Source organism: Halichoerus grypus, chromosome 10 (genome assembly GCF_964656455.1).
Source record: "Halichoerus grypus chromosome 10, mHalGry1.hap1.1, whole genome shotgun sequence".
In the NCBI taxonomy this organism is placed as follows: domain Eukaryota; kingdom Metazoa; phylum Chordata; class Mammalia; order Carnivora; family Phocidae; genus Halichoerus; species Halichoerus grypus.
Window position 1 is genome coordinate 127613471 of NC_135721.1, and position 18240 is coordinate 127631710.

Below are 18240 nucleotides of genomic sequence, written 5' to 3' on the forward strand. Positions count from 1 at the left end.
TCTATTCTGCTTTTTTTTTTTTTAGTATTGTCTGTTTTTTAGTAGCCCCCTATTCTACTTTGTATCTTTATGAATTTACCTATTTTAGGTACCTTATGTAAGTGGAATCATACAACATTTGTCCTTTTGTGTCTGATTTATTTTACTCAGCGTGATGTTTTTAAGGTTCATTCATACTGTAGCATGTGTTAGAATTTCCTTCCTTTTGTGGCTGAATAATACTCTTTTGTAGGTATATACCACACTTTGTTTATCCATTCATCTGTTGATGGACCGTTGGGCTGTTTCTACCTTTTGGCTATTGTGGATAATGCTGCTGTGAACACTGGTATATATACTATAGATGTTTATTTTAAAGGAGACATTATAATACCAGGTTATAATACTGCGGGAAACCAATACTGTTTTTATAAATAGATATGATAAAAACAAAGTAGTGCAGAGGCCTCCTGAAGCCTCTGAGGTCAAGCTTGTTCTGTTGAAAAGGGAGATCAGCACATTGGAGAGAGGCTTTATGTGCCCTCACACGAGCCTGCAGTGTCTTTGACTTAATTGGGACTGGAAAAGAATCAAAGGGGGCTGACTTCCTCAATCTGGGGCATCAGTGGTATATGGCATACTGCTCATGTACCATCTAAAATCACCTCATACCATTTTGGGGATGATGTTGCCAAAAGGAACCTAGGATCTTTCTGTAACACTGTTCGCTCACTGTAAGGTGGGACATTCATTTCCTGTGGCTGCTGCAGCAAATTACCAAAACTGGGGAGCTTAAGACCACAGAGATTATTCTTCCATAGTTCTAGAGGCCAGAAATCTGAAATGAAGGTGTTGGCAGGGCCATGTTCCCTCTGGGGAGCAAATCCAGGCTCTAGGGGAGAATCCATCATTGGCTTTTGCTGCTTTTGATGGTCCCAAGTGTTGGTTGGTGATGGCAGTGTAACCCATTTCTCATCTCTGTCTTCACATGTCCTCCTTCTCTCTGTGTGTCCTTTCCTGTCTCATAAGGACACTGTCGTTGGGTTTAGGGCCCACCCTATTCTAGTATGATCTCACCTGGATTCTTACATTATACCTTAATTACATCTGCGAAGACCCTATTTTCAAAGTAGGTCACATCTGGGGTTCCAAGTGGACATGAATTAAGCCTGGAGGACACCATGCAACCCACTACAGGTGGGTTCTCTTTTTTTCTCAAGGTGGGGTCGGGGGTTAGTTTCTGAAACTCCAAAAGAATCTATATAGCGGTCCCACTGCACCGATCCTGAGAATAGGTTGCCCCACAAAACAGAGATCAGCCCATTTCTTTTCACATGGTCCCAGTCTGAGTCATGAGCTTGTTGCATGGGCAGTTATTTTAAGATTTAATAAGGCATTTTCAGAAGTCATCATTTGCTTTCTATTTTGAGCCTTTGAATGTTATTTTAGTCTTTATGGTAACAGCTGTACATATGTAAGAATACACTTAGCCATTCTTTTGAATAGGGCTTTTGACAAGAAATCTGACTGTCAAGACTGTGGCATGAAAACTTTCATATGAAAAAGGGCCTAATTAGTACTGCAGTTATTAAGTAGGCTTTGTATTACACGCAGTCATTTTGGATTTGAGGGCCAATATGAATTTTCCCCCCTGTACCTCAACAATTAGAGGTATTAATATAGAAAATGAAATTATTATGTCATCCCTCTAAAGATGGCCATGTTCTGGCATGGCAAGGGGCTTGCTTAATAGCCATGTCCCAAGTCAGAAGGGCGTCGGATGGAGACTATTCCATCATAGTCCCAGATTTAGGAAAATGGCACAGTTGTCTGTGACAGGCAGAGAAAAGGCAGGGGTATTTTAAACATGTATAGGGTTTACTCTTCCTCCAAGTGGATTGTTTTAGGGCTTACTGTTACTTTTTCCCAGAGAATTTCAATTTGTGGACTTATTTTTGAAAGTGTTCTATTTTAATTGAAATGTTTTCTGTATTAAAATTAACTTTCTTTCCTTAGTAAAGAATGAAAAGCAGGGGCACTGGGTGGCTCAATTGGTTAAGCATCCAATTCTTGATTTCGGCTCAGGTCGTGAGATTAAGCCCTACGTCGGGCTCCGTGCTGGGTGTGGAGCCTGCTTAAGATTCTCTTTCTCCCTGTCTGTCTACCCCTCCCCCATCCCTTTCTATAAAAATTAAAAAAAAAAAAAAGAATGAAGAGCATATACTGTGTGTTTGGAAGCAGTTCATCCCGTTTCTTATGCTGGTCACCTTTTAAAATCACTTGTCCTACATTTTTTAATGCAGGTTTTATTATGTTTTTTGGTTTCTTCTGCTGCTTCGTTTTATCATTAGGTACTCTTTTAAACATTGCATGTTTCCACTGGGCCTAAGAGAACAATTACTTTGGCTCTTCACTGATGGATTTCTTTCTTAACTACACAAATTTCCATGCTTCTGAAAATACCCATTTTATATTTACAGGAAGAAGAAATGTTTCGTCCAAATATGTTTTTCCTCCTCTTGCTTCCTCCTATTATATTTGAGTCAGGATATTCATTACACAAGGTAAGACTCAGGCATGCATTGGTGCTTTTGGTCTAGGTGGCTGCCCATGTTAGTAAGGCAGGCTCCCGAAAAACTTGGGTGTTGACCTAGCAGTGGAGGCTCTGCGCCGACACCCCGGGGGTGCATGGTAGAAGCTGGACTGCACTGCCAGACTTAGGGAGAGGAGCAGACATACCTGGTTTCAGGCAGTGTGGCTTATTAACTAGTGTTTTCCGTAGAGGGTTGCTTTGCCTAGGAAGTGATGGCCAAAGTGATTTTAAGTGGTGTACAGACGATCCATTGATTCCTCTTGTTGGACACAGACTGACACGTAGAAGCACAGACTGTCCTGGGACAGCAGGGACATGTGCCTCCGGCCTTTTGATTCTCTCAGCTCACCATGTCAGGCCTTTCTCCTTCCTTAGGCCTCTGCCTCCTTCAGTGGGTCCCCCCTCAGTGTTTTGCCCTGGGCCTCAGCTCCCAGCTGATAGCCCCTCACCCCCAGTCTCCCTTTCTTCCCGCCCTTTCCCTGGCCCAGCTTCTCCTTACCAGACTGGAGCCTCATCCTTGTTCCCAGTCCTCCAGCTCCTTCTGGCCCATCACCTAGCCCCACAGTTACTCTGCCTATTCCTGGCTCCTCAGCTTGGAGAGTGGCCTCACTGGCCCCTGCCCACTTCCCTGCTCTGCCCCAGCATTTCTGGTCTCTTTCCTCCAGCTTCCAGTGACACCCTTCCTGCCTGGGCGGGAGCTTCTCACTTTTAAGCCAGTTTGTATGTATGTGTGTGTGTTTTGGGGCGAGGAGGGTTTGGGATGTCTTTTTCTTGTCTGTGAGTTTTCTTTAAGTGTATTTAAGTTTTAAAATAAAAAGGTGGGGCGCCTGGGTGGCTCAGATGGTTGAGTGTCTGCCTTCGGCTTGGGTCATGATCTCCAGGTCCTGGGATCAAGCCCCACCTCGGGCTCCCTGCTCAGCTGGGAGTCTCCTTCTCCCTCTGCCTCTCCCCCTGTCTTGTGCTCTCTCTGTCTCTCTCTCTCAAATAAATAAATCTTTAAAAAAATAAAATAAAAAGGTGATTCAATTTAAAATATTCGTAATACATCAGTTATTTTGTGAATGTGATTAAAAATTGTGAAGGTTGGAAGGTGTGGCCTAGCTCAGAGAGAGGAAAGAGCCTGGACTTTCAGAGAGATGTAGGTCTAATCATGCGCTGCCCCCTACAGGTGTCTTTTGGGTAAAGTCAAAATTAAAAACAAAACAAAAAAGACCCTGAAAATCCTACCTCTCAGGTTGTTTGAAGGTTTGCACTAGATGAAAGAATGTTTGCAAAGCATCACCCACCACACTAAATAATTGGTGGTCCTTCTTGTTATTATCTATTATTAATATGACTAGTGTTGTTTTTAATAGCTTATTAAGCTTGAGAGTTAAATTTGTCATGAGAGTTTTGGTCAAAACATACTAATTAAATCTTTAATTTTCCACCTGGGTACTAAAGCATAAATATTCTAAAATGTTCAGTCCAGATTTTGTTTAAGCTGTTATTTTATTGTGCATCTATTCAAAGAAAAAGTGAAAAGGAAGTTTAATGTAAAAAAAAATTACCAAGTCTTATAAATTATTACTGACCTCAGATAATTTAAAAAGAAACAGGCAGGAAGGAATTAAAAGTCAATGTCTTTCACTCTTTCATTTTATAAACAGATATTAAACTATAAGTAGATTGTGAAAATATTTCAAAACAGTGCTGAGATTGATTTGGTTTTTATTTAAAAATATGACACTTTGATTATTGTATTAGAGCATATAAAATTTTTATTTTCTAGTTTTTTGGAGGGAGGAAAGAGAAACTTGTTCCAAAATTTGAGGAAAATAATAATTTCTTAGAAACACATATGTTTGAAGATGGCTTTCCAGCAGAAAACGTGACAGTTTACGTGAAAGGGACTAATGTGAGTTAGAAATGTGAATGCAAAGACTTCTCTCCACTTCTTACCCTCCCCAAAGAAGATAGGAAGTCAACTCTGGGTGTCTTTAATATTACTATATTTGTTGATGTAAATTTGGACTTGGAATAAAAATTTCAGTAAGATTACCATCCGTTAATATGCATTAGATAGGCAACTATTGGTTCTTTAAAATTATTAATATAATATAAAGACTAGGCCATTAGTTATGTCAAAGAGAAACAGATAAATTTGTTTCATTTAACAAAGGGAAGTTCTTGAATGTGGTAACTTGAATTTGGGTAAATTTTCAACATCCAGATTCATTTTTTATTTATTTATTTATTTATTTTTTTGCGAGAGAGAGAATGAGAGAGAGCACGAGAGGGAGGAGGGTCAGAGGGAGAAGCAGACTCCCTGCTGAGCAGGGAGCCCCATGTGGGACTTGATCCCGGGACTCCAGGATCATGACCTGAGCCGAAGGCAGTCGCTTAACCAACTGAGCCACCCAGGCGCCCAACATCCAGATTAATATTAACCAACTCCATAAATTATATCAGCATTAGATTCCTATAAACAGATCGAGACTTAATTTAATTTTTTTTTTAAGATTTTATTTATTCATTTGACAGAGAGAGACACAGCGAGAGAGGGAACACAAGCAGGGGGAGTGGGAGAGGGAGAAGCAGGCTTCCCGCTGAACAGGGAGCCCGACGCGGGGCTCGATCCCAGCACCCTGGGATCATGACCTGAGGCGAAGGCAGATGCTTAACGACAGAGGCACCCAGGCGCCCCTAATTTAATCTGTTTTAACAACAAAATAAATCAACTCCTTGCAAAGAAAAGCTCATAGATGAAAGCCTTTAGTTTAGAAAAAAACCAAATCATTATGTTTCTCCTGAGTTCTTTTAAAGTTCTTTGTGTGTGGAAGATTGATATACCAAAGTAACTGAATGTCAGATTATGGGCAGCCAAATCAGATTGCAATGAATGAAGCAAAGCAGCCCCCTGAAGGAGATGGGCTTGGTGGGGCTGCCAGTGTTGAGCTGACAGGCTTTTGAAGTGAGCTTTAAAATAGCACTTTCCGGGGCACCTGGCCAGCTCAGTGGAAAGAGCATCTGACTCTTGGTTTTGGCTTGGGTCGTGATCTTGGGGTCTTGAGTTCGAGCCCCGGGTCTGGCTCCACTCTCAGTGCAGAGTCTGCTTGAGATTCTCTCTCCCTCTCCCTCTGCCCCTCCCGCTGTTTGTGCGTGCACGCCCTCTCTCTCTCTCTCAAATAAATAAATCTTCAATAAAATAAAATATCAGTTCCTGGGGTATCTGGCTGGCTCAGTCAATAGAGCATGCTACTCTTGATCTCAGGTTTGTGAGTTTGAGCCCCATGTTGGGTTTAGAGATTACTAAAAATAAATAAACTTAAAAAATATATATATAGCATAAAAGAGCAGTTCCCGTTGTCTGTATCTTGTTAATTAAGCGAAAAGATGGATTTCCTTGTCTATGCTCACAATTAAGTGTCAAGGGTCCTTGGTATTGTTCCTAAGTGGAGCCCACAGGATTCTAATAAATAGCTTTTTAAAAATTTTATGGAAATATGAAAGATATTACCATAGGACTAGGACTCAAGTATTTTCTCTTAAATGCTGTGAAGTATAGATGGAAATATATTTTATCTGTCATACTTGATGAAGATACTAATAGAGTAAAATAAAATTATTTTTTAAAGATTTTACTTATTTGTTTGAGAGAGAGAAAGAATGAGCAGGGAGAGGGACAGGGGGAGGGGGAGAAGCAGGCTCCCCACTGAGCAGGGAGCCCAACATGGGACTCAATCCCAGGACCCTGAGATCATGACCTGAGCCGAAAGCAGATGCTTAACCGACTGAACCACCCAGGCGCCCCTAGAGTAAAATAAAAGTATTTGAAAGTCCTGCACAGCAAACAGGATTTTCTGATTATATAACCTATTATCTTGACCTTCTTTATAATCACCTTTTCTGGGGCACCCGGCTGGCTCAGTCAGTGCAGCACGTGACTCTTGATCTCAGGGTTGTGAGTTCGAGCCCCATGTTGGGTATAGAGATTGCATAAAGTCTTTAAAAGAAATTATGTACCTTTTTTTAATTAAATAAAAAATTACAATTGTATAAGCTTTGGATTTTGATCAGACATGAAACACGATTAATTCCTTCAGTACCTATTCATAGGGCATCTTCCATCTGATGGGCATTACACCAGTAACTGTGTTATATAAAAGCAGACAAGGTCATTGTGTGTGTGTGTGTGTCCCTGTCCTTGTGTTCCCCCCCCCCATTGAGCATATAGCTTAGTGGGAAAGACAGACATCAAATAGTTATATAAATGAATGTGAGATTTCGGCCCTGTCATGTGCTACCAGGAGAGGGTTATTGTGCATTGAGAGCATAGAATAGGGTCTGACCTGGCTAAGGGATGAGAGCAGGCTTCCCTCAGGAAGAGCCAAACCACCTAAGATCTTAGGATGATTCAAGTTCACCAAGCAAGGAGGAAGAAAGAGTGGTCCAAGCCCAGGGAGCATGAAATGTTCAAAGAACCAAAAGCTACCAGTGTGACTAGAACCCAGAGAACAAAGGGGAGGTTAGAGGCCTTCACAGGGGTCCAACCGTCCAGTCTTTGGTTGGGTTTTATCTGCGTTCCGAGTGGAAGTAGGGGGGTCATGGTGAAGACAGCACAAACCAGGTGGGTGGTCTTTTGCAGAGAATCAAGTGTGTGCAGAGGGCCAGGTGCGGGGTGCATGCCTTCACTGATTGGACCAGCTTCCCTAAGCAGTTCTCTTATTTCTGCTCTTTCCAACAGGGTAACTTCTTTCAAAATATTGGTTCCATCACCCTGTTTGCTGTCTTCGGTACGGCAATTTCCGCTTTTGTAGTAGGTGGAGGAATTTATTTTCTCGGTCAGGTAAGAAAAACATCTTTGAAAAATTCTGAAAATCTTACATTCTTAGAGCTAGTGCAGGGAGGTGGGGTAGGGACACTTCGTGGGCCTGGGTTTCACATTCAAGGTAAATGCTGTCCTGGAAGGAAATCCAAACTCCTACGAGGAACCGTAAAGGCATGCTGAAATTGTTTCTAAGTGTCCTCGAAGAACGTTGGTGTCTGGAATTGAGTGAATCTTCTCCATAATCCCCAAAAGTTTTTGATCTTATTTGCAAACCAATAATTTCTTAAGACAGAATACTAAAAATAAAGCAGGGTATATACCCCCAAGGTCTTCAGATTAAAACCGTATCAGTTGTGTTATCAAGTAGACTGAATCAGGATTAACCACTGTTTCTTAGTAAAAATCAAACTTGATTCTGAATATGTTCACTCAATTCTAAGCTGTCCACCCATAGATTTATATACTTTGGATTTTCCACCATTGCTAAACCAGTTCCCAGTGTTCCGTACTTTGAGTTCGAATTAATTTGAATTAATTTAAACCAAATCTACCCAGAAAGGTAATATCTATAGTTTTGCATTCTGCATGTCTGTGCATGTCATAGTTCTTTTCCTTTATGGGCACTTGTCCCGGTTCTGTAAACTAAGTTTGAGATTCAGGCCTCTGGGTGACTGGCAGGCTTCTCGTGTGTGTGTCAGACGTGTTTGCTTCTATGGGCAGCTGTCGGCCAAAGCCCACTGCATTTGATTGTCACTTGGACTGCCACCTCAGTGGCACCAGGATAAATCTGTCTGTCGTGCACCCTTCTTCATTGCACAGCTTCTAGCATCAAATGGGAATGAACTTAAGAAAACCATACCTAATTTGGCTTGAAAAATGTAGCATTCTGTTCCATACTTTTGTTGTATAATGATTGAATGCATGCTTAAACTAAAACTTAGGAGTTTTCTTTATTTTTCAAGTGGTTTGGGGACTGAAGATTAATGTCCTTATTAGTTACTAATAAAACACTAATGGACATTTTAATCTTCTTGGCTGTTCTCCAGGGGTTTTTTTTGTGTCTGTGTGTTTGTGTGTTTTATTTTACAGGCTGATGTAATCTCTAAACTCAACATGACAGACAGGTAAATCTTTAATACTGTCACACCCGTGTGACTACTTTTCAGACTGGGGATAGTTTTCTCCACATTGATTCCTGGGTGTGGTATTTCTCTATTCTGTCTCTCTTTTTGTTCTGCTGATGATTTCTGCTGAATTAACCTGTGGCTCTGAAATGAATCAAAACTATATTGTGGAATTTCGACGATCTCTAGTCAGAGCATTGCTGATTGAAAGAACTGATTTAGTTTAAGCTTTGGAGAGAATGACTCTGGTCCATTAACCACACACTGCATCTTTTATTATCCAGAATCATCTTCAGCTAATTTCTGAGTCTTTTCAGTGGCCACAATGAAAAGTTGTCCTCTTGATAGATTAGGGATGGAGTGGGAAGTGAGGCGTACAGAATCTTTGCTCTGGGCTTCCCCTGAAGTCAGGTGTGGGGTAGGGTGGGGGAAGCAAGCAGGGCCAAGGGCTCTACTGTGGATATCTTGCTCAGTCTGAAGCTACTCGAGTGATCACTCCGAGCTGCTCTCTCAGAGCCCAGGCCAGCAACCCAGGCCGCAGTCTCCTGGATAGTACCAGATCTAGTGCTAAACAAGTGCACAAGCAGAGTGCAGCCTGGTTGCCCCTCTCTGAGAAGTCCAGAGCGTGTGCAGCCTTGGTCCGTGTTTCTGCACCATCGGCGCTTGCTTCTGTGGCCTGGCTGGGGGCTAGAAAGCAAGGGGAGCTCTTGGCCCCGGGTCTCTCCCGTCAGGCCGGCCAGAGCTTTCAGCCTTCAGCAACTTGGGGGCTAGAATCTTGAAGCCCTTTTCATGGGAAATGTGCCTCTGCTACCAGCCAGTCCAATCCCATCTTTCCACCAGGAACATAAATTTTGGAGTTTTTGTTGTAAGGTAGTCCTGATATATAAACAAGTAGCGAAAGTCACATTCCTGTTCCATAAGGAGCTGGAAATAAAGCAGAACCCAGGCCCTGCATTTTGTAGGTATTTTGCAAGTGAAAAGAAACGTCCCATACCCAGTCATGTAAAGGAAGATGTCACAGCATTCAGTCCTTCAACCTGTTTTGGGGCAACTGGTTAGAGATACAGAAAATGCTGGATAAACTCTTGTGGAATTGAATCGAACCAGTGTTTATTGGGATGTTCAGGGAGAGAGGAGTAAAAGAATTGTCCCTTAGACAAGCAGGATAGGAGCCAGGTAGGAGGGTTTCTCTCTGTGTGTGCAGACACTTCCTTTCCTATTAGAAAGGGACCATCCCCCTCAGAGGGAGTGCTCTGGGGAAATGAGCCAGCAGTCGCAAACACACACAGCCACAGAGCCTGGCCGAGCACTTACCAGAGGGCACTGCCTTTTGCGTCTCGGGGTGACCACAGTGGTGACCAGAAGAGTGCACCCTGTCTGAAGGGGACTTCTCAGCTCCACCTAGTAATCACTATGGGGGAATATGGGCCCCGAATTACTAAATATTAAAAGAACATTGGGGGGCACCTGGGTGGCTCAGTCGGTTAAACATCTGCTTTTGGCTCAAGTCAGGATCCTCCAGGTCCTGGGATTGAGCCCCGCATCAGGCTCCCTGCTCAGCAGGGAGTCTGCTTCTCCCTCTCCCTCTCCTCTCCCCACGTCTGTGCTCTCTCTCTCTCTCAAATGAATAAATAAAATCTTAAAAAAACTTTTTTTTTCCGCAAGAGGCCAGGTTTCTAGATTTTAATAGTGAATTTTCTAGTTTTTTTTTAAGATTTTATTTATTTGAGAGAGAGCATGACAGAGAGAGAGCATGAGCGGGGGGGGGGGTGGCGGGCAGAGGGAGAGGGAGAAGCAGACTGCCCACTGAGCAGGGAGCCCGACGTGGGGCTTGATCCCAGGACCCTGAAGGCAGACACTTAACCGACTGAGCCACCCAGGCGCCCTTGAATTTTCTAGTTTTTAAATGTTGACAAGTTAGTCAGTTTTTCGCCATGTAGGTCAAACATAAGACCCACAGACCGCTGCACAATAGAAAACATAAAAATAACTTGGTTGCACAGAAGATTTTATCATAGCCATGGTTCTGTTGGAGAGAGATGTCACTGGTAGATTCACCTGAGTTATTTCCCCATGCGGGTCTGCTTCCTTTTCACTTGTTGATGTTCTGTCTTTTGAGATGATAGAATAAATCAGGAAAACACATTTTTAAGGTGAACTTCTAGCCTCTGGCCTTTTAAAGACCCAGCCACGCAAGTGGGAAGGGGAGCACTGACAGCGCGAGGACGTGACCCCTGAGACTCCGAGCTCTCGATGAGTCGGGTCGTTCATCCGTCAGACTTTTCATGCTCGCTGCCAGGAAGGCTCTGCCCCAATAGAGATCCCCAACCCAAGCTAAATGTGTTCTATGGTTTGTGCAAATCATTTCCCCCCAACATTTTATTATGAAAATTTCAAACATACAGAAAAGGCAAAGCTTATACAGCGGCTACCCAAATAACCACCACCTGGGTTCTACGATTACTGTTTCACTGTATTGGCTTTTTTTTTTTAATTCAAATTCAATTAGCCAACATATAGTACATCATTATCCTGTAGTTTTTGCTTTAACCCAGATCTTTCCATTCATCCATCCCTCTGTGCATTCATCAGTCTGTCTTCTAGTTCCTGCTCTGGTTTCAGTTCAGGTTGCTACAGGGACCGTGACAAAGAACATCAGTCAGGCCCATTCTGGCACAAATGAAACCCAACACAAGTAGTTTTGGTTGCGGGGGGGTGGAAAAAGGTTGTTGGCTCAGAAGTGAAGCGTTCCGGAATGACGGCTCCCAGCATGACAGCCCCCGGGGCCCACGCTGCCCAAGAATCCCTCCTCTCGTTGCATCTCCGTGCAGCCTTCCCGACTGGCTTCATCCTCGGGCACGCTTGCCCCACATTGGCAGCACCGATGGCTCTGGGCTCACGGCACCCTCACGTTAGCTGTCTCTGCCAGAAGGGCCAATCGAATTCCCGAGGACCTGGCGAAATGCCTGGTGAGGGCCCTCTTTCACCAAAGTTGGGTCTCCTGCCCACTCCTAGAGCCCCATGCAACTCTGTAGGGGGAGGGGAGGGGAGGTGTGGCTCCCCAAAGGAAAACTGGGGTGCTGTTCCCAAAACCAGGGGTGGGGATCGGAGCAGAGAGAACCGTGGCTGTCTGCTCTGCCGCCCTGTCCTCGGGAATGGAGCCGCACGAGGTCAGCACCCCCCACACGAGCCACCAAGGGCTCCCCGGTTCCTCCTCCCTCGCCTCTCTCTTTTGGACATTCAGAAAATGCTTTTTAGACATTGTTTTTCCTGGAGGCCCCTGGTGTTTTGCCCCGGGCTGAGGAGAGTGGGAATTAAAGACAAGGAGAAAAGACAAGCTCTGTGTCCAGGGTGCAGCAGGAGGGCCTCGAGGCCCGCTGCCAGCAAAACAGGGCCCCCCAGGTTGGCAGTCCCTTGGTGGTGTTACCGTTCCTTCTCTCCCTCGCCTTCCTCCTCCTCCCACCCTCCTGCCTGCCTTCCACAAATGCCTCTGGGCCAAGCTCAGGACGGATCCCGGGAATATACGCATGACTAAAACGTAGTGCCCGCTCCCTGGGCACTCACAGTGAGGGCGAGAGGCAGGTGACCTGTGACAACCTGTGAGGACAGGGCGGGTGTGGAACTGAGCTCTGAACTGAGACTGTCTTTTGGGGTCTGCTCCTCAGCTTGCGATCCAGAGGCTGTCCTTGAGGTGAGCAGGCTATCTTGCATGGGTTCACATTAATCAAACACAGGGAGCTGCCTTGGAGACCAGAATGCCAGATTATTGACTTAGAGGGCGAACTGTAGCGGGCAAGGCAGCCAGGCATCTCCTCCTACTAGCTCTGCTCTCCCTGAGCCCGGACTCACATGATTGTGCAGGGTGCTGGGGATGGTCCAGTGGACAGAGCCCACCCCCACCCGGGCAGGAGCACTGACTCTGAGCCAGGCGGCCTGTGTTTGGATCCTGGTTCTGCCACTTCTTAGCTGTCTGACCTTCAACAAGTTACTTAACCTCACTGTCCCTCAGTTTTCTCTTAATGTGATCGGGGTGGTAACAGTAGCACCCCATGTGGGTGCTGTGTGGAGTAATGAGTTACTACACGTAAAGTGCTCAGAACCGTGCCTGGGACATGGTAAGTGCCACATAAATGTTGGCTCTCATTATTGGCCTCAGTGCCTGAAACATTTTGGGCAATTAATACCTCTTTCTTGGAGGGAATGATGCCTTCCTGGGCACTGTTAGGGGAAGCTGCTGGCCGGGGCGGGCAGCGCTGGTGTGGGTGTCCAGTACCCACACCTCCCACGCCCTGGAAGCACACCAGAGTTGCTGCTGACTGTTGGCACTTTCTGAGATGTCACAAATCTAAGTGGAGGCCACGGCCAGTCGCAGGTGGCCCTCTGGTGGCAAGGGGAGAAGCTCCCCGCTGAGCCATCACAGTTCCAGCTGCTCTGACAAAGAAGGCTGGCATGTCTCATGTATCTTAAGCAAAGTCTCCCCTCCGTCAATTGTCAAAGAAAGTGTTGGGACTCACGGTGGAAAACCAGGCCATGCCCGACAGCCGCCTGTGGAGCGGCCTTGCCCTGCCTCACCACAGGGTCCACAGCACGTACTGTAAGCAGGAGCAAAGACACGGGCTCCTGTCTGTATGTACACACAGTTCCAGCGTGTACGAACATGTCAGACCACAGGCTGTCTCTGGCTCTGCTGTTGTACTGTGTGGGCCAAGCGATAAGCATCGCAGAGTGACCCCTTCCTTTTCTCTTCCTTACAGCTTTGCGTTTGGCTCCCTGATTTCTGCTGTCGACCCGGTGGCCACTATTGCTATTTTCAACGCGCTTCACGTGGACCCGGTGCTCAACATGCTGGTTTTTGGAGAGAGTATTCTCAACGACGCAGTCTCCATTGTCCTGACCAAGTGAGTGTCCTTTCTTCAAGGCTGGCACTTAAAGGTCCTGGTATCAGAGGGACAGATGTTCCTGGGCGGCTGCAGGGACAGCTGCTTGTCCTCTGGGCGGCTGGGTCACGAGCTTCTCCGTCTTCTGTCCTGACAAGCCCTGACGCACCCCAGCGATGCTGTCAAGGCCTGGGCTGATCAGAGGCAAGCCCGCCCTTTAGGACCTACCTTTCAGCAGTGGTTTCAAGTCCTGCTTCTTGTCCATGTCCCTGGGGATGCTTATTAACCAGAGCAGTCCCAGGCCCCACCCTCTCAGCTTCTGATTCATGAGGTTCTTCATTAGCTCCTCAAATGAGGAGGGAGCAGCTGGTTGAGGGATGGGTATGTGGACAGCTTCGATGCAGACAAAAGCATTAGACAGAGGCCCTGCTCTCCCATGGAGGGGCTCTTGCCCAGCACCTTCCTTTCCACAGCTGTAGAATAAGCCGGCGATACTAACGGGTCCCAGCTGGATATGATATTGTGTGAAAGCTGCTTTGGACACTGTAAATCTCTTTGAAATGCTCATCGGTATCACTGCCCTTGTTGATAGGATCTGAGAAATGATAGATGAATCCTAAAATGTCAAGAAGCCTTGAGAAAAAGAAATGAATCTAAGATCATCTCAAATGCATCTATCTAATGCAGGCTGTTTCCTTGAACTCTGTCTTTTGTGGTGCTTATTAGCAGGAGATCCAAACAGTTTTAGCAAAACCAGAGAAGGCACAGACAGTCAAAGCAGTGGGAGGAAAGAGCTCTGGACAGTGTTTCAAGAATGAGCTTAGGAGCCGGCCTGTGTTCTGCTAAAGAATAGACTTTCCATTATCTGAATACCAACTTGTTTCCTTTGTTGGGGGATTCCTGGCTAAGCACAGCCACTCTGTAGTAGTTGGCATTTTCTTAAAAGCTTTATTATAGACTACATTCAGAATCTTTATGTTGGAGTAAATCAATGTTTTATAGTGGAAGGAACCCAGATTTTGGAAATCAGGCTGACCTGGGTTCAAGTCCCAGTGATGCCACTTAACAGCTGTGTGATCCTGCGTTCGCTGCTTTACCTCTCTGAGCCACATGTTTCTCAGCAGTAAAGTGAGGGTGATAATGCCTCAGCCTAGGATTGGATTTGAGGATTGAATAAATACGATACTGTCTGAGAAGCATCGGGCATTAGTTAATGTTAGTTCCTTTCTTCTTCTACGCCTGTCCCCCAGTTACTATTTCCTGTGTTTGTCCTAGTTTTGTCCTACTTTTGCAGGGAGAACTTTACCAAATGTTGCTTAATTGCAAGAGGAGATTAGCAGACCTTAAAACAAAAATACTTTAAAATATTTTTGTTATTCTAAAAGTAATACATATAATCTTCATATAAAATTTAGAAAACACAGAGAGAGAGAGAGAGTACATGCATTATTACTACCCAGAGATAATTACAGTTAACAATTTGAAAGTATACATATGTTTTATTTAGCTGGGCTTATACCCCATATACTGTATTATAACTCTTCCATTGAGCAGAGTTGAAAAATAATCTTCCATAACCTCATTTTACTGGTTACAGAATATTCCTTTCTGTGAGCTTACTGTGATCTATTTAGCAAGTTCCTCACTATTGGCTTTTTCACGTTTCTCTTGGCAAAAAGTTCTATAGCTTTATTAGGCAATTATCATACATCATGCTTAAGACCTTTTAAAAATCTGATGGCAATATTTTTTCTTATTTAAGATCTACCCTGAAAGCCTTTTTGTTTTTGGGTTTTGACTTTTGTCTCGTGTCCTGGTGGCTGCACGTATCGAACATTTGTGATAAAGAATTTTGTCCAAATTGGTGGTGACATCATGAGTTATTTTTATCCATTAGGAGCTCAACTCAACTGCTTTGTCTCTAATTTATTTTGTTTTTAAAAATCTGTCAGAAGTAGGACCTTTTCCGAGCTTCTCTAGGACTCTTTGCCACAAGAAGGTTAAAGATGAGGAGCTATTTTCTTTTGAAAATGAGAAAAGATGGAGTCACTGTAAACAGCCAAAGTGTCTTCCTGGAAAAGTGCTTTTGAAGGCCAAGATCGCCTGTGATGACAGTTCCCAAAACTGGATCTGTGGGCCGCATGCATATGTGGTGTCCAGCCCCCACCTCCACCACTGCTGGTCTCCAGGCTGGGGTGGGGCGTGATAAAGACTGGCTGTCCACCCGCAGCGTCTGGCGAGGGCCGTCCACGTGCCAGACATCGCTCAGAGACCAGCTGGACTTGCCAAGGTCAGTCCAAGGTGGGAGAAGGATGCTCCCAGAGGGGTGAGCACAGTGCCTGGACTACAGGAGGGAGACAGCCGCTCGGAGGGATTGGAGTGAGGCTTCTCAGCCAAGCTGTCTTGTGAGCCAGTAGGCGTTTTCAGGTTGGAGAGACAGAGGGGGCATGATAGGCCTGCCTCTTTTGGGGGGCAGGGGAGCAGTACAGGAGGGGGCTGTTGTCAGCCTTCCTTGGTTACTAGGTAGACTCACATCTTGTTTGAGAGTCTACTTCATAAATGATCGCTCCCAAAGCGACCCGACACATTTATCTTTGCAGCTGAATATGTGAATGAATTATACCCCTTTTTTGATGTTTTCATTTTCGTAAGTGCCAGAAAGCTATCTTCTGTTTCTTCATTAACTTTAATTAAATTAGTTTTAGCTTTGATTTGTTAGTATGACAATTTATTCTTATAATAACTGCTATAGAGGAAACCTTTTTTGTGCTCTTGAGCTGCAGTGTAAGCTCATGAAATGGATCCTGAAGCCCCATTGCCTCGTGTTCTTTTAAGTGTGAGAAACAAAAAATGTAGAAATTGACCAGGCCAGAAAGAGTCCAGATTCTCCTTTCAGTTATCTTGAGTTCAGAAACTGTTGGCCTCTGTCCTGGGTCTGCTGTCAACCCTTGATGCGACCTCACCAGTGAGTCACTTCCGTGGGGCCTCTGCATGAAAAGAAAGCAGTGGCCCCAACCGGTGGACCAGCCGTGGCAGCTTTAAGGGGTGGGGGCTGGGCATTGTGTGCAGGCGGCCTGCAGATCCATTTGGGAACTGTGGGTAAGCTTAGCCTTCAAAAACACTTGCCCAGTGAGAACCCTGGTTGGCTCACCGCACTCCCCAAGGTGGGGTGTTAACCTGTGGTCTGCTGGGAAGATAGGGGATGTAGGAGGTTGTGCATCCAAGTGAGTTTGGAAAACTTCTGTGTGAAAAAAGATAGATTTCTTTTTTTTGCAGGACTTTTCAGAACCTTTATTATGTTACACTGTTACCCCTGAAAGCTTCCTGAGGTTATTTGACCAAGCTACCCTTTTATCAGAGATTATCCTACTTCAAAATTATACCAATTCATGAAACGCTGATTAATGAAGCTAAATATTTCTATTGACAATTCTTTGTTTTGCTTACTGATTCAGCAAAAATTTACTGAGTGTCTTTGAATACTAGGCTCTGCCTTAGGCCCAGGACATGTAGCAGTGAACAAGGTGGACACAGGCATGGTCCTCATGAATGACTCATGAGTTGGCACTTGCTGTGAAGAAGTCAGGTACCAGGAGACAGTAGACTATGTGAAGGGGTCAGGGCAGGTGTCCCTGAGGAAGTGACACTGACCCTGGGTTCTGAGGAACAAACTGGGGAGTTAGCTGGGGCCAGGGAGCAGTGAAAGATGACCTACAGAGGGGTGCCCTTGACAGTGGAGCCCTTCCTGAATGAGAAGGAGATGGGGTCACAAGGTATGGCAGACAGAGGAGTCAGGTGTTGCTTTGACTGGGCTTCCTCCTGAAAAGCAGTAGGAAACTGTTGATTGGTTTGGACAGGCCAGTAACCCGATCAGATTGTGCATTTTAAAGGGATCATCCAGGCCAGTGAGTGGAAGGAAGACAAGGATGTTTAGAAAGAGCGATGAGGCATAAGGCCCGGGACAGAGGATGGTAAGGAGAGAGAGGGAGAGAAGTAGATGGATTTGAGAGGTAGTCTGAAGGTAGAATCCATTAGCAGGAGGATCTTTAATGAGAATAACTCCATTGTCATGGTGTAATGGTTTTCCCTTTGGGGATAAAACCATTAATTGAATTTAATGGCTTCTGACATTTTACTTTGTTTTGTTATCCTGGAAGGAAAGTTGTTTCGGGTCTTCTTCCTAATGCCTCCTAAATCTACTCTCAGCCCTTACCCAGTGACATTTCTTCTTTAGGGTTGCTCCATTCTCAGATTTTCTGCCATCGCTTCAATTCCAGGTTTTATCACAGGATCCTACCCACCCCCCCAACTGGAAGCACTCCCCATGGTTCCCTGGGGCCTTCGGGGTGAAATACCAACTCCTTAGCTTGGTTCATTGCCTTTCACGGGTCCGCCATGGCGGCTGGTCTTGCCTTCCCTCTTGCCACTGTTCTCCCCACCGGTGCCTCCACCCCATCCCATTCCCGGGTTCTAGCCATGCTAATCTATGTAATTGAATGCTCCCAGAATGTGCTGTGCGTTCTTGGGCTCCCTGCCTCTGCATGTGCTGTTCCCTCTGCCTGGGACACTTCCCCTCATTTCTTCACCTGTTAACTCTTCTTTTTCTAAATCTGAACCCAGCCCACATGTCAGGAGGAACCTTCCTTGACCACCACCGGGCTGAGTTAGATGCCCACCCTGTGTTTCTGCAGCCCTTTGCCTTACCCCGTGGTGGTCATTTGTTCTCACCTTGTTTGTCTTCCTTACCAGATAGAAGGAGCCCTTGCAGGGCAGGGACTCTGCTCTCCTCTCTAAATCCGCCCCCCTCCAAAAGCTAGCACAGTAGGTGTTAGTTCACAAACTAGGTGAACAAGTAAG

The 18240-nt window shown here is 45.2% G+C and overlaps 1 protein-coding gene across 5 annotated transcripts in view; it reads left to right on the forward strand.

Moving 5' to 3' along the window:
• SLC9A8 (solute carrier family 9 member A8) overlaps nt 1-18240 on the forward strand; it is a 78917-nt gene that overhangs the window by 26331 nt on the left and 34346 nt on the right. For all 5 annotated transcript variants that reach the window (XR_004908461.2, XM_036064639.2, XM_036064638.2 and 2 more), the window contains 4 exons: nt 2460-2543; nt 7299-7400; nt 8472-8506; nt 13261-13404. Coding sequence is in view for 4 of the 5 variants with exons in the window: in XM_036064639.2 (XP_035920532.1) it covers nt 2460-2543; nt 7299-7400; nt 8472-8506; nt 13261-13404 (365 nt within the window). In the remaining variant the exon portion in view is untranslated. The remainder of the gene's footprint in view (nt 1-2459; nt 2544-7298; nt 7401-8471; nt 8507-13260; nt 13405-18240) is intronic.